The sequence below is a fragment of the Phyllostomus discolor genome, chromosome 2 (assembly GCF_004126475.2).
Source record: "Phyllostomus discolor isolate MPI-MPIP mPhyDis1 chromosome 2, mPhyDis1.pri.v3, whole genome shotgun sequence".
Classification (NCBI taxonomy): domain Eukaryota; kingdom Metazoa; phylum Chordata; class Mammalia; order Chiroptera; family Phyllostomidae; genus Phyllostomus; species Phyllostomus discolor.
This window is the reverse complement of record NC_040904.2, coordinates 196039052-196053698: the sequence shown is the minus strand read 5'-3', so window position 1 is coordinate 196053698 and position 14647 is coordinate 196039052. Positions and strand designations below refer to the sequence as shown.

Here is a 14647-nt window from a genome sequence, read left to right as displayed (position 1 = left end):
CAGCATCCCTCCCATCAGGCAGCACAAGATGCTCCTCCTTCCCTCCTATCCCATCTTTGGCTACATTTGCAACAAGAACAGCAGCATTTACAATATTAACAGAACTGAGGGAACACACAAGGATGGTAACAATCAAATTCCAGGCCATTTTTATCTTACACTGCCATTTAGGAAGGTCATTTCCGCCCCCTCCCAGATGCCCATAAGGCATTAGATGCTTTGAGCTTTGCATTCTCAACAGTGTAATGCAAATAGATGTCGAATGCTAAAACATAAACATATGTATCATTCATAATGCATTCAGATGTTTTTCAATTATTCATGGTTCCTGAGAGTTACTTGACCTGTCATGCATATATATCCAAGCAATGTTTATATTAGAAGCACAGCCTCACTGTATGCAATTCCAGCTCCTTGGCATTCCCGTCTATGGAATTAAAATTAAATGAGTCAGTGGTCAATAAAAGTTACATGTGATCTCCATAAAATTATCCACTGTATATTGCTCTGGGGTGGAGAAAGAAGGTTGCGTGGAGTTGCCGAAGCAGGTCGGACACCAAAGGCTTGCTTTCGGGTGAGGGTGGCAGTGATGATTAGTTTTTCCTAAGAATGAATTTATTTAATTTCCCTAAATAATTGGTGGTCTTGGCTCTAACTTTTTGTCTAGGAAATAAATAACTCAAAGGGCCATGCTCTTTTCTCTTCAAAGTCCTGTTTTCTTTCCTTTCTTTTTTTTTTTTTTTAAAAAGCCAGTGTTCTGGGCTCAAAAACAACACATTCCTCTGTTTTGTTGCTTGAATAAATTTGCATGTTAACATGAATGGCTTCAACTTAAAGAATGTAAAATTAAATAAAATTTGAATTCACATCCAAGATGGGGAAAAGATACATGCAAAAACAACAGATTTTCAACCTTGTTGGTTTTTTTCAGGAACCAGATTAGGAAAGACATAAACACACACACACAGTCTTAAAGAAAGGTGGCACTCGGAGGAGACAGGCCCTGCCAAGAGGAGCCCCACATCGTATACCCAACTCACACACACGCTGTGAGTATTTACGGATCACAGCTCAGATTCTGAAGCTCTGTTTCAAAGTCTGAATGCCACCCTCAAACTCAGAAATATGACTCAGAAGACATATTCACCACTACTTTCACACTTTTGGAGGCCCACTCAGATAAGATGAAATGTAAGGAACATTCTATGAGTAGCTCAAGCAAATACAGGCATGAATTTGACTCTGCTGGCCCTAAGAGCCGTTTCTTGCCTTATCCATTGCACGTGAAAGGCAGTATGCAAAGGAGTTATGTATCTAAACTGTCAGTAGTGGACCTAGGTTGGAATCCCAGATCCACCCACCATCTACTTGCTTAGTAACCTCTGGCAAATTACTTAATCTGTGGCAAATGACTTAATAATTTTTTTCATTAGTTTTCATTTACATAACAATAGTGCCAGCCTCATACATTTGTGAGAATAAAATAATATAAGGCACTAAGAACAGTGCCTAGCCTAGAGTAAGCATTCTATAAAGGTTAGCTGTCATTGTGCTGGTTGCTATGGTGGCAGTGGTTATTATTGTTAGATATTTAGGTGATGGAGTCCAGAGGAAGCAGGGCTGACAACTGTTTCTTTCTTCTCCAAGCTGCTCTTCGATATTGTCCAGATCCCACCCAGGAAAGAGACAAATCAAGCCATGGCTAAAGCCCACTACCCATGAGCTCTGATGCAGGACAATCAGAGACATCACGCTCTCATTCTGTCCTGTCTCACCCTGTCAAGCCCTTCTTGCAGCCCAGTCTCTGTCCCTGAAGGAGTTCCAGATGAATTGACAACAGGATCTTAAGACATAAAGAAGACAGTCAACAATAAGCACCACATCTTACCTCATCCTCACTCTCAGTCATGTTGGTCCCCAGTTTCTGAACAACCGACTTGTCACTCTGCTTAAGCATTTTTTCTCGAACTTTGGTTTCATACTCAGGCCGGGAGTGTTCCTAAAACCCAAGAGTCAAAGAGTGGTGAGTAAACAGGCAGAAGAGCAACCTTGGTCTGTGGGTTATAACCAAACACTACAAATACAAAAAAGTCAGGAGTTAGGGTCAGATTCTATTGGACATGATTGCCACACCACATATAATCACAACGGGTCTAGACCAGGAATACAATGTGGGAAAGACAGGACACACAACACTTGTTACCACACTGAAAACCAAACCTGGGCACGTTCCTAGGGATGGCGCCAGTGTTGACAAAGGAGAGAAGAAATATTAACTCGGCAGCTGATACAAAAAGAACCCACATGCTTTGCACAGCAGTTTGACCAAAGGCAGAGGGATGCATCTGTTCATCCCACCAGCTATCCTCAGACCTCAAACTTTAAGTTTCAATGAGCCAGATCTCAGCTGGAGAAACAGATGTGCCCCACAGCTGGGAGTTAGGGCAACAAAAAAAACTTCCTCCCTGCTGCATGATTCTATAAGCTAAAATGGCGACTAATAAAAATCAAAGTTAAAGGTGGCCATAGGGAATCTTAAAACTCACTTGCCTGTACCTGTTTCCTGTACAGCCTAAGTGATTAACTCATTGGCAAGTACACCAGTGCTCAAGAGACATCACTAAGCCATTCAGCAATACAAACATGAATAGTGAGTGAGTCACCAGGCATGGGAAAGCACACCTAACTAATCAAGACCATGGTCAAATCAAGGCAGATGCTGGAGCAAGAAGATGCCTGACTTTCTTCAAAGAGAATTTAACAGTGTACACCTGGCTTCGTTGGCAGGTCTTCCCTGCACTGTCCAAGGACAAAAACCTACAGGTGTGAGAACTTTATGTTCCTGTATCATTTACCAATAATTCCTAGGCAGGAATTATAATTCCATCAGAGATTCCGGAAGCCAACAAGCTAGGTTTCTGGCCTGTCTTTGGCTTTTCCAAGATATGCCATGATGTTGGGGAGGAGAAACCACACATGTGACTAATAAATATAATCAATACAATAGGAGATGATGCTATTCAAATGTTTTTAAAACCCACCTTCATCACCCAATCTCCAAGAAAGAACCAAACCCCAGAGTCACCCCACTGGGTCAGCGCAGCTCCTGCCCAAGAGGCCTCCCTATGGAACCAGCTGGGCACCACCACCAAGAGACTTGTTGAAAGACTTCTCGTGGTCCTGCATGTGCTTGTTGAAGGGAGAACTGCCAGACCTCAAGAGTCTTTTGCTCTAAAGTGGGGCAATCTTCAGCTCAGTGGGCTGCCCTTGTCCAGTTAACTTCTAGGCCCTAGGTGCTCCTGGGACCTCTCAGAGAGTGTGGCCTTGTCTGAATGCTCCATCCTCTCTGAAGGCAGGACCCGTATGTGTATTCTCTCATTTGTCATGGAATCCATGATGCTGTTAGTCCCAGGACATATGGTTAACGGGATAGAGTGAGCATATGTACTCAATACATTGCCATGTCCATATGCTCAAATGCAAGCTGACTAATTAGAGCACTAAGGAGAAGAAATTATGCCACACTAAAGATATGAAGAGCCACAGAGGCTTGAGAACAAGACTAAACTGGGGATTCCACTTGCTTGGCCATAAAAACATCAGGACTACAAAGTCAGAGGTGCTGTGCCCAAGGCAAGGCACATCGATTACTGTAGGAGAGTGAGAAAAAGGCCTGTTGTCCATGCAACTGCCATATTGTTTGTGGTCATCCTTGGCAAGGGGGTACTTAGGCACTTGGAAGTGCCTCCTGGTCCTTCTAGATGCTGTTCCCAGTACCTCATCCACATCTTCACAACATCAGGAGCACCTATCTGATATTGACATTTGCTCTTCAGTCAATGATTGCATGTGGGAAGAGATAACTGTGAGCAACCATGTCACACTGCTCCTTGTCAACTGGCCAGCATCAACACTAGGACCCTACTTCACAAAAGAACCTAGAGGGAAGGATGACTTGTTCTCATCCTTTAAATACAGGGTGTGGCAAAAGTGGGTTTACAGTTGCTTGTATAGAAAATAATAAGATAATTTATAAATAATTATACAAGAATAAACGCTGTTTTGTGTACACACATCTATAAATCTACTTTTGCCCAACCATGTAGCATTTGTCCATAAAACTAGAGTCTAGAAGAACCTACTCTTTACCTTTAGCTCACGCTGCAGCTTCACATGGTGTACTGGCTTACACTGTGAAGGTATGGTGGTTTTCTTCTTCCATAGACATCAAAGGCAACCAGTATCTGGCATTCATACCTTTTTCTTGACCCTCAGTAGGCTCATAGAGCCATTCTGACATTTTCTGTCCTAATGACTGCTATTCTTTGGATTTATGGTGACTAGAATCAATGACATGGGATGCAGAAGTATGTTGAGTGAAACCTCAAGGCCACTACCAGGCTTGCCTCTTGTGCCATCTCTTTTCCCAAAGAGGGGGCACTGGGACATCTGGCTACCCACCAGGCCCAATGTCTTACAGCTCAAGAGTAGAGAGGAAACTTGAATTTTTGGTCTCAGTGCATATCAACCATGGCTTAGCCCATGCCCTCAAGCTAGAAGAGCTGCCACAGTGAGACCCAATCAGTGACTGGCTGGTGTGACAGTACACATAAGTGGTTATCTCACTCAAAATGGCCTATTTGCAGGGTCTAAGCAAAGCAAACACCCAGAGACGCATGGAAGAGAACTCACTTCTTCCTCTTCTATGCCAGTCAGGTCCCAGAAGTAGCCCAGTCGCATCTGTAATCTCTTCCAATTTTCAAGAAACATGGTGGCTTAAAAGGAAAGAAAAAATCCTGTTAATTTTGAAGAGTGGATTTTGAGTGCCCTTTGGTTCACCAGTGGTAGTAGAGAATAAACTTACAGAATTCAAATTTAGGAGTTCTTGTTGAAGCATTTATTCATTTCCTTCTGCTTTTACCTAGAAGTGCTCTAAATATTACACATCCTTAGAAGCCAAGTAGATCTATTTAAAGGGACACACACACCCCTTTCCCCACATTTAGGTTATGAGAAGAGGGTAAACATTGATCTCAAGAAATGAGGAAAAATGGCAGAATAAATAAAATAAGAATTAAAGAGTTTGTAGTCTTTTTTAGACAAATTTCATTCTGCCTATGCATAGTCTTTCTTCCTGCACCCTCCTCAGCACTCTCACTTTTCCCCTATTTGCTTTTCCATCCCCAGCACCATTTCCCTTTTGTGGGTCCCAATAATCACATTCTTAGGTTATGTGAGTGTCCTAATAGTTCTACCTGACTCCAGAGTCACAGTCTTCCAATCCTTCTTGCATGCAGCTGACAGACAAATCCCTCTTAAGCAACATGTATTCATTTGTCCATTTCTTAGCCAGTATTTATTGAATGCCTATATGACTACCTATTGGTCAGTTTTCCTGCTCCAACCACAGCTCCTTGAAGGGCCAGCCCAACTTGCTCCAGAAATACCAATACCCTCTACTCCACAGCTATGGTTTATAATACCAGGATTAAACATCTGATCTAGAGCCTGCCAATGGACCAGGTTCTCCCTTTTGAAAACTGAAACCAAGAGACACAAAGAGAAACAGAGAAGGCAGAAACCAAGCAGCACCTGAAAGAAAAAGAAAGGGATGTGGTTTCTGATAGCAACTCCAGCTCCAGTTCCCGGGTGGCCTGGCTCTATTTCCTGCATTCATGAGCTTGCTTCTTGCCTTCTTACAATAAATGTCTTATTTGAACAAACTTGAATGCGTTAGGCCCGACTAAGTTACCTGTGAAATACAAAACACTGTTCTAGGCATCATGAAGGAGATGAGATGACTCTAATGTGGATTTCGCTCTCATGTTGTTTACAGTCTATGGGGAGAGATTGTAAATAGCTGCAATATAAGGCACAGAGTGACCAGATTTTGAGAAGGACACATAGAAGGCACACATGTGTACATGCAGGATAGGGAGTGCTAGCTGCCAGAGAAGGTATCTGAGCTGAGTCTTGAAGAAAAAGCATTCAGGCAGTGAAGAAGGGGTGGGGAAAGGAAGGATGCCAACATCCCTCTCACTCTACCCCTCACCCAAACTTTTAATGGCTTCTGATGGCCTAAGTTATCTCTGGATATTGGGGTCCTGTATATCTGGCCAGACCCATATGTCTGTTCCCACCATTTATCAACATACACCTTGCAGCTGCATTGCTCCTGATGCTATCTCCCTCTTTCCTCTTCATTCCCAACTTGTGCAAATTGCCCGCCTCTCCTACGCTACCTGGCAATACCTATCCTCATCCCTTCCTGACCAGCTCATGTGCTACTTCTTCCATAAGATCAGGCTCAAGGGCACCCTCTCTTCTTCAGTGTCTGCTGCCCTGAAAAGGAAAGGGATATGACCCTCCCTGAGACCACTCCTACACCTCTACACCATACCCAGTAGGAGCCTGGGTGCCCTTCATTGACCACTGCACTGTACTGTTGGGTGCCATTCAGGCCTGTAGTGTAGTAACAGGTCTGTAAGCTCTTTCTGGACTTCTAGCTGCCTCTGCTTACCTTGGGCACAGCACAGAACTGAATATAACAAACACCACAGACTGGTTAAATATGCAGCTACTTAAAGCTTTATTTGTTTTACTTAGTGCAACATGAGAGTGCACTGATCTATATGTTTTCTCCTAGGATTTGAGGCCTTTTCATGTAAGCGCATCCTGACCTCCCAAGACTAGCATTGCCCTGGGGGTTGCAATGAGATGGGGATGTCACTCCTCTTCCCATGCTCTTCTCAGGGCCTGTGGAGGGCTCTGCACACAGCAAGGCTCAGTGCTTCTGACAGCAATGTCCATGAAGGAGAGAAGTCAGACTGTGGGAATGGACAAGACAGGCAAAAGACTCATTGAAAGAGGAGCCATGAGGACAAGAGAGGTCCCTAATAATGGTGAAGAGCTGCTCACAGTTCCTGGCATGTATTACGTGCCAGGTACTATGCTAAGTGCTTTGCATACACATCTCATTCACTTGTCACAGAATACTATGGGATAGGTATTACTTCCCCCATTTCACTCATTTGAGGTTAGTGCTCTAAAGGTTAGGTACTGTGCCCCAGGTTACATGGTACCTTGGTTAAGAGTACTAACTTTGGTGACACAGTGCTAAATTCACATTGGCTTACTATGGGATCCACAGCTGGAAGGGACAGGATTGAGACACTCATCAGGCAGTCCCCTAAATCAAAAAAGAGTTTAGAAACCCTGTTCCTTTACTTTTCTTTTCAATAGAGTTTCACTATCTTTCCAAAGTTCCCTTGAGTTTGAGGCCAGAACAGCAGAGAAGTTGGGCCTGAAGGCTCCAACAAACCCAGGTCTTCCTGACTAGAACCCTCCACACACATCCCTATCTTGGCAACCTCCACTCCCACTCCACAATAGCCTGAGTCTCTCTCTGTGGAAAACCACTTCTTCCCAGTGTTAGTCCTGGCAGGCATGGGCCATGGCCCAGGCCCACCCAGCAAAGCACCACTGATCATAATAATCATGGTAATGAGAGGCATTACTATTATTTTTAATTGTAATATGTAGGCAATCATGCCCAGGGGCTCTTGGCTGTTGTAACCAAATATACAATCACATAAAACAGAGCAAAGCTATTAAAAAAAAATAAAAACCAAACTCTAACTTTTGCCAGGAAGCTCTGACACAATCTCACCCTTTTGTTTTCCCGACACTGCTATGTGAGAGAAAGACAGAGGAGCCAGGGGTGGGGGTAGTAAATTATTGAGGACCTCAGAAAGGGTGGGAGGTATCTGTTCATTATAGCTGTTGAGAAAGAAGAGGCAGTTGTTAAGGCTTGAAAGTGGGCAAGTAAAATTGAAAACCAAGTTTCTCTACAACCAGGAATTATGCAGCCCATCAAAGTTCTTAAGGGATCATGGACCCAATGTTATTAAGCTTCAGCTATCTGATCATCATAATATCTGCAAGACAAGTTAATGGTATTCCAATTGCAAAATATCAAAAAATGAAAGCATATTCTAAGTTCCAAATCAGTTCAAGTAGGTAGATTTTGGAGTAATTACAAGATGCCCTTGCTTGATGAGAAGACAGAGCTGCCTCTGACTTCCTAGGTAACAAACTTCAACTTCAGTTTGTCCTACTCACCCCTCCTGTAAACATTTCCAGAACTATATGGCCACAAGTGCCATTTCCTCCTACTCCCTGTCACCACTCTTATGAGCTGACCACTGTCTGTGTACCCTGGGCAGCAGCTGTTTTCCTTGAGAGCAGAGTGTCCCTGGAAATTGTCCTTGGTGGCCCAGGAACACAGGCATCTTTCCAATCTGATTCTATCTCCACCCAAGTAGAGGTTCCTACAGGGAATGGAGGGTGGTCTGTTCAGTTCTCCTAGCACTGTTGAGAACAAACCTCTCCCTCCCTCCCCCTCACACTTTCAGGGGTGTGACTCACAGCCCCCTCCTGGCAGGTCTTCTGGACCCATGGAGTCAGTGCTAAATCAAGCAGCCTCTTCAGCAGGATCATGGCCCTGCTGGTCTGCAGTCCAACAGGAAATCTAAGGACTTGCCCATCCATGATGAGTAAAACGCAGGTGGCTATTCAAGATGGGCTGAAACATGTTGAGTTTGTCCCTTTTTTAAATACACATGGGTGTGTCTTCTTGGAAATGTTCAGTTACCACAAGGTTGTTATTGTAGGTTATCCTAGTTTGTGAAAATAGAAGTGTGTGTGTGTGTGTGTGTGTGTGGTCAGATGGCTATGGCCCAGAGGAGGTTTATTATCCTGATACTCAGGGTGGTGGAGAGGCGGGAAAGGAAAGGAGGAGAAGGGCAGTGAAGGAACTATTTGTTCTTTGCTTCACAAACCCCTTTGTTGAAAACATTGAAAACACTACTGTGCTATTAAGTAAAATCTCTACGGTCTACACCAGGGGTGTCAAACTTACTTTTACCAGGGCCACATCATCAGCCTCATGGTTGCCTTCAAAGGGCTGAATGTAATTTTAGGACCATGTAAGTGTAACTACTCCTTAACAGTTAAGTGAGAGCTCAGTGTTGCTGCCGGGTAGAAACAAGGTGCCGAGCCAGATGAAACAAGGTGAAGAGCTGAATTTGGCCCACGGGCCTTGTATGCCACCTTGGGTCTCCGCTATTGGTATCCTAGAAATTACACTGAACCTCAAGTCAGGAGACCAAGTTTAGCCCCACCTTTATCACCAGATAACTCTATGACCATGGCCATGATCCCACCCTTCTGAGTGTTATTTTGGTTGATATCTATGAGTTTACATGTCTTAGTAGATGTTCCTGGAGGTGCCTCAGAAGTAGACTGGGGGTTTTCAAAATACCTATTGGCTCAAATACTAGTACAAAGTTAATAACACTATGTCATTCATACACACACACACACACATCCATGAGAATATTCCTTATTCTATTGGCATATATGAGTAAAGGAGATAAATCTATTGTCCCTAAAATACTTCTCAAGATACAAGGACTAAATGCTAAAGGAAGTAAACTGAAGGATAGAGCCACTAGAGTACAGTCACTGTACCCATTTCAAGGTACCACTCCTATAAGCAAACCTCATGTCAACCACTTACCCCACAGCGCCATGAAGATGGAGAAGAAGACAGTGGCAGGGTTGTCAAACAGGTGGCTGGCCCGCGCCGTACCACAAGCTGAGCTGAGGTTCCAGTAATCACAGGACTTGTCACACAGGGGACACATGGTGAAGGCATTCTGCTGGTCACACATCTCTTTGCTGCAGTAGACAGAAGCTACTCGGTCAGGAGCTCACGCAGGACCCACCCCAAACAAATCACCACCAAAACATCTCCCACTTCTGAATCCATGGCTGAGCTTATCATCTCCATACATGAGGTATGTTAAAGATGGTGGAATTGGATTTTTTACCTTGAAACTGTTATTCTTGTATTTTGTCCAAAATAAAAATGGATGGACCACCTTTGAGGTATAGAGCCTCATGTCACTAGAAGTGTCTCAACAGAAAGTAAGTGGCCATCTGTCTAAGATGCTGCACACTGAGTGATGCCTTATAAAGCCCCTTCAAAATGTGTAGAGTGCATGAGGTTGGTGGGAAGCACCAACAATTGGGACTAAATCGCCCACCTGAAGTTAGATTTCATCATCATCATTCAAGCATAGGCTGTCTTCTTAAGCCTATGGCCTGTCTCACAAATGTGTGAGACTGGTCACTAGGAGAAATAAACACAAGCTTACTGCTGGAAGAAGAAATCATGTGATGAAGAAGGAAGTCAGATATGGATTGGGAGGCCTTTTCTAAGTGCATCAGCTGAAGACCATTTGTAGAATGGGGATTAATAGCCTCTGCCTAACAAGAATTATCATGATCATGAAATGGGAGTAGGGAAAATGAGAAAAATAAAGTACATTCTTCCAAAGTCTAGATTCTGTGGTCTTCGAGAGAGAAGCATGAGTCATATAGCCATCACCAATATTCTAACCAATTCTCAGTATTTTTCTATTTAATGGTTTGATGAATATATTTGAAATTTCATTCATTCATTCATTAGGCGATTAGCTGGAGCCGATAAACTCAGGCTCATATGAGTGTTTGTAAATAAGAACCAAGGAACTACCAGCCCCATTGGCCTCCCAATATCTACCCACATCATATATTGATGGGAAAATGCATGAACTTATCACTCTGGTATCATATTCCTCCAGGAGAATGGGTAGCCAGTTAAGCTCATGATTTTGAGGAAAAGGGTGGAGAACTTGAGTTTTCATGAAAATGAAGCATTGGCTGTTCTCGCAGAGCAGCTAGAGACACAGGGATGGAGTTCAGGGAATCCCACCCTAAAAACCGCAGTTGTGTTTTCCCTGGAAAGAGGCAGCAGAGGGTGCTATAGAGCACATCTGGCAAGTAGGAGGCCACTAGGTAAACTGGTGCTAAACAAGGGCTTAGATTTTACCCAGAAGTCAAAGGGATGCCTGGATCTACTTTTCCTTCATTAAGAAGCTGAACGGTTTTACTGAAGGCTGTCACTGCCTGTCAAGCCCCAGCTTTCGGGCTTGTTTTTAATGAGCTATTAAGTCCTCAGCAGGGAGAGGCCTTCTGTGTGAGAGAATGGAAACTCCAGGTCTCGGAGGATAAATCCTAGTTCCTTCACTGACTTGCTGCTCAGCTCTCCATTGGCAAGTGTCAATAGCAGTGACTCATTCACATCGACAATATTAAACAGTAATATCTTATTAATCAGTTCTGCCGTGCTAGCTTCACCTGGGCACATTCTTATTGTTCACTGGAGAGTGAGGTTTATTTTAAGTCTTCTGGGTCAGATAAGCATTCACTACGTAGTTGAGAAGCAGTTGTGACATTCAGAGAGGAGAGAACCCTCTTGGAAAACAAATTCACACAGAATATTGTTGGTCTGTGTAAATTCTAATAGAGCGCTGTGTTTTTCAGCCATGTGAGGACGTCTGAGTTCTCAGCGCTGCCCAAACATGTGTGGCAGGGTCTTTGCTGTTCAGGTGATTTTTTACACAAACACTTGGGGGAGGGATAATCCTAGTCAGCCTATGCCCAATCGAATCGAATCAGTGCTAAACAGTCAGGAACAAAAAAAAGTATTAGCAACCAACTTGGTGCAAAGCATTTTGAAACTTAACTTCTATGTAAATCACTGGTTTTAAAATTAGAGTACAGTCAAGTATCAATCATTTGCACAAAATGGCAGCCCTGTAGCATGGATACTCTCCAATCACTTAAATTGGAAGTCAGAATGCTTTGTATGCGTTGAGTTGGGTTGTTTTGGTTCTGGCTTTGGCTTTGGTTTTATTTTTTCAATGCAAGCAATGTGAACAGAATTCTGAAGAAATTCTGTCTCAGGATGACATTAAAATGGCTTTGTGTTGTCTGAGAGAGGCTAACTCTAGACAAGCTGGGAGATGAGGGCAGTGTACCTAGAACTGAAACCATGTCTAGATTGTTCACTAACTACATAATCCACAGGTTTCCAGTCAGAAGTAACTGTGGCTCTAAATCTAATCGTGCATTTCTTCAATCTGTCATTTTCCCTAGAAAGCATATGTTGATAAAAACCCAGAGTGAGCAGTGTTCTCAATGAGTGGCTCACCGCTCACACGTTAGGAGGTACAGTGCTGTGCTAGCTGAAAGAGAGAAGGTGCAAGGAGGCAATTATTCAGGAAACTCAGACAGAACATCTGTTACTAAGGTGCAGACCTAAAGTAACCGATTTTTTTCAATATGGTTTAGATTAATCAGCTTTTTAAAACTGCGTGCCAGTCTTCCCTACCCATGTAAGCAATGCCTAACAAATGGAACCAATCCCTTGGTAAGCAAAGGAAAGGTCTATAGATGTATCCTGCACATATGGAATTATTACTTGCAAATGATACTTGTATCTCACATGTCAAAGTTATTGACAATAAAAGGTATCATTTAAAGTTCCACATAATGTAAATTTTCTGGTTTTGATATTGTACTGTAGATATATAAGACATGACCACTGGTGGAAACTGGGTGAAGGATACATTGTACCCCTCAGTACTATCTTTGCATCTTGCCATAAGCATACCATATATCTAATTAAAATCTCATGCAACAATACTTACACTTCCTTACTTCCTTCTTGTGATGAATACTAATATTATGTTTCACTCTATTCTCCCCTATCTTATTCTAGTTTATTTACTGAACTAATAAGCAAAATAGAGACAGACTTATAGATAGAGAGCAGGTTGACAGTTCCAGGGGTGGTTAGGGGGTGGAGGGATCCAGCAAAAAGGAAAAGGCACTCATGGACATGAACAACAATATGGGGATTGCAGGGGCAGGTATAGGGGATAAATAGTAATGGAAAAAAATACAATAAAAATATAATCATTAAATTGGTTCTGTAGTTCACAAATGGGTTGCTACCCATAGTTTTTAAAACATCACACACTGTGACAGGCACTTTAAACATCTGCAAGTGATAATAACCATATTTTACATGCCTGTACATCTGCACTATATGTGCATGTGCATAGATATATGTCTTTGCAGCATGTATATATTAAGTAGGAGCTAGAAAATTAGGAAAGAGGAGGAAAGGTAGGAGGGTATCCATTGCTCTCAACAGAAAAGCAGGCCAAAATAATTTTGACCAACTACTTCTGGTCACATAGCTGTTTCACAACAGATGACCAGATGTTGTCTGGAGCAGGAGATAAGAACCCTAGGAACATACCCCTATCCATGCCTATGATTAGACAGTCACATCTTCCGTGGGAAAGCATGCATGGTCAGCACCATCATTATCTGCCAATCAATATGTAACTCCCATTCTCTTACGTCATACTAATCCTCACCCCAGCCTGCAAATTATGTAAGTCCACAGGACAAGACACCTATGCCTCTCTTGCCACCCTCAGCAAGGCCTGTTCTCTTCCTTGGGAACATACAAATAAACTCTGCTTGCATACTACTTGACTTGCTGATCTGTAATTCTTTACTGCATTGGCAAGAAAAAACAAGCTTTCAACAACATGTAGACCATAATCATTTTCAATTGCAGTGCTCACTGTCATGTATTTTCATATGGGCACGAGTTCTAAGTCCCTATATAAACCAGCACTACTGATGCCCCACCCACTACACTGTCATTGGTTCTTTAAGCATGGTATGGAGATGTCCAGTTTTGATAAAGCTGAGGGCCACCTCTCTAGGGATCACAACTGGGCAAAGAAAACATGGGAGCCGTGTCTTCTGAGAACACATCAGACAAGGCCAGTTGAAGCTACTGGACTGCTGAGAAGGATATAAGCCCTCTGCAAGATTTCTCAGCTTATTAGAGAAAGCAAAGATCTAGGGCAGCAGGAGGCAACAGAGGTCAAATCTCAACCCTGACAATAATGAGTTGTTGAAGTTGGACAAACTATGCAACTTCACTTATCATCAATTTCTCCATCTCTGTTAGATGAAAACAATAACTCACTTATATAGTTATAATTTTTTCATGCTCTACAGCATCAAAGAAACTAGTACATAAAACCACCTAGCACCATGCCTGACACAAGGTAGGTATTTGGTAAGTATTAATTATTCCCTGATGCTAGAGGACAAAGAAAGTAAACAACTATTTTTAAGTGCTTACTTTCTCTGTCTTCCCTGTAAGGACCAGGCTTTGTTCCATGTCTTGGTTCTCCAAGAGCCCCACCATGGGAACTGTCACTTCCTGTGGTTTCTGACTCCTGAACTAGAGACTGAGCCTTACGCAGCTCCAGAGCTGCCTGCTTCTACAGATAGCCTCACAGCATTTTATCCCAACAGTGTTTGACCTATAGACATGTGATCTGTACCCAATACCATTCAATACTTCCTGCCTTGGATTATGTGGAAAACCAGGGGGGAAAAGTCATGAGGTTAAGGGGCAAAAAGCATTTCTCAGGCACAATTTTTTCATCAGGCATTATCCACCTGCCTACATCAGACCCTGGCAATGGAGAAGAGCTTGACTAGGAAAGAACGTGGGTCATGCCCATTTACAGATTCTGGAAATGGTCCACAATGGTTATAAAGCCATTTCCAGAATCTGTAGCTCCCAGTTCTGTCTCTGGAGACAAGTTACATGTATGGTAGGGAAAAAGAAGGATAGGGATGAGGACTTTGGAAGGAGATG

General features: G+C 42.9%; 1 protein-coding gene across 7 annotated transcripts in view; it reads right to left on the bottom strand.

Annotated features, from left to right (window-relative positions):
- Positions 1-14647, bottom strand: part of ANO2 (anoctamin 2) — a 318934-nt gene that overhangs the window by 141137 nt on the left and 163150 nt on the right. For 5 of the 7 annotated variants that reach the window (XM_036019420.1, XM_036019421.1, XM_036019424.1 and 2 more), the window contains 4 exons: positions 9581-9741; positions 4693-4775; positions 2221-2232; positions 1889-1999 (listed from right to left, as the gene is read on the bottom strand). In XM_036019420.1, the coding sequence (XP_035875313.1) occupies positions 1889-1999; positions 2221-2232; positions 4693-4775; positions 9581-9741 (367 nt within the window). The remainder of the gene's footprint in view (positions 1-1888; positions 2000-2220; positions 2233-4692; positions 4776-9580; positions 9742-14647) is intronic. The other 2 variants (XM_036019422.1, XM_036019423.1) reach the window with 1 other exon arrangement.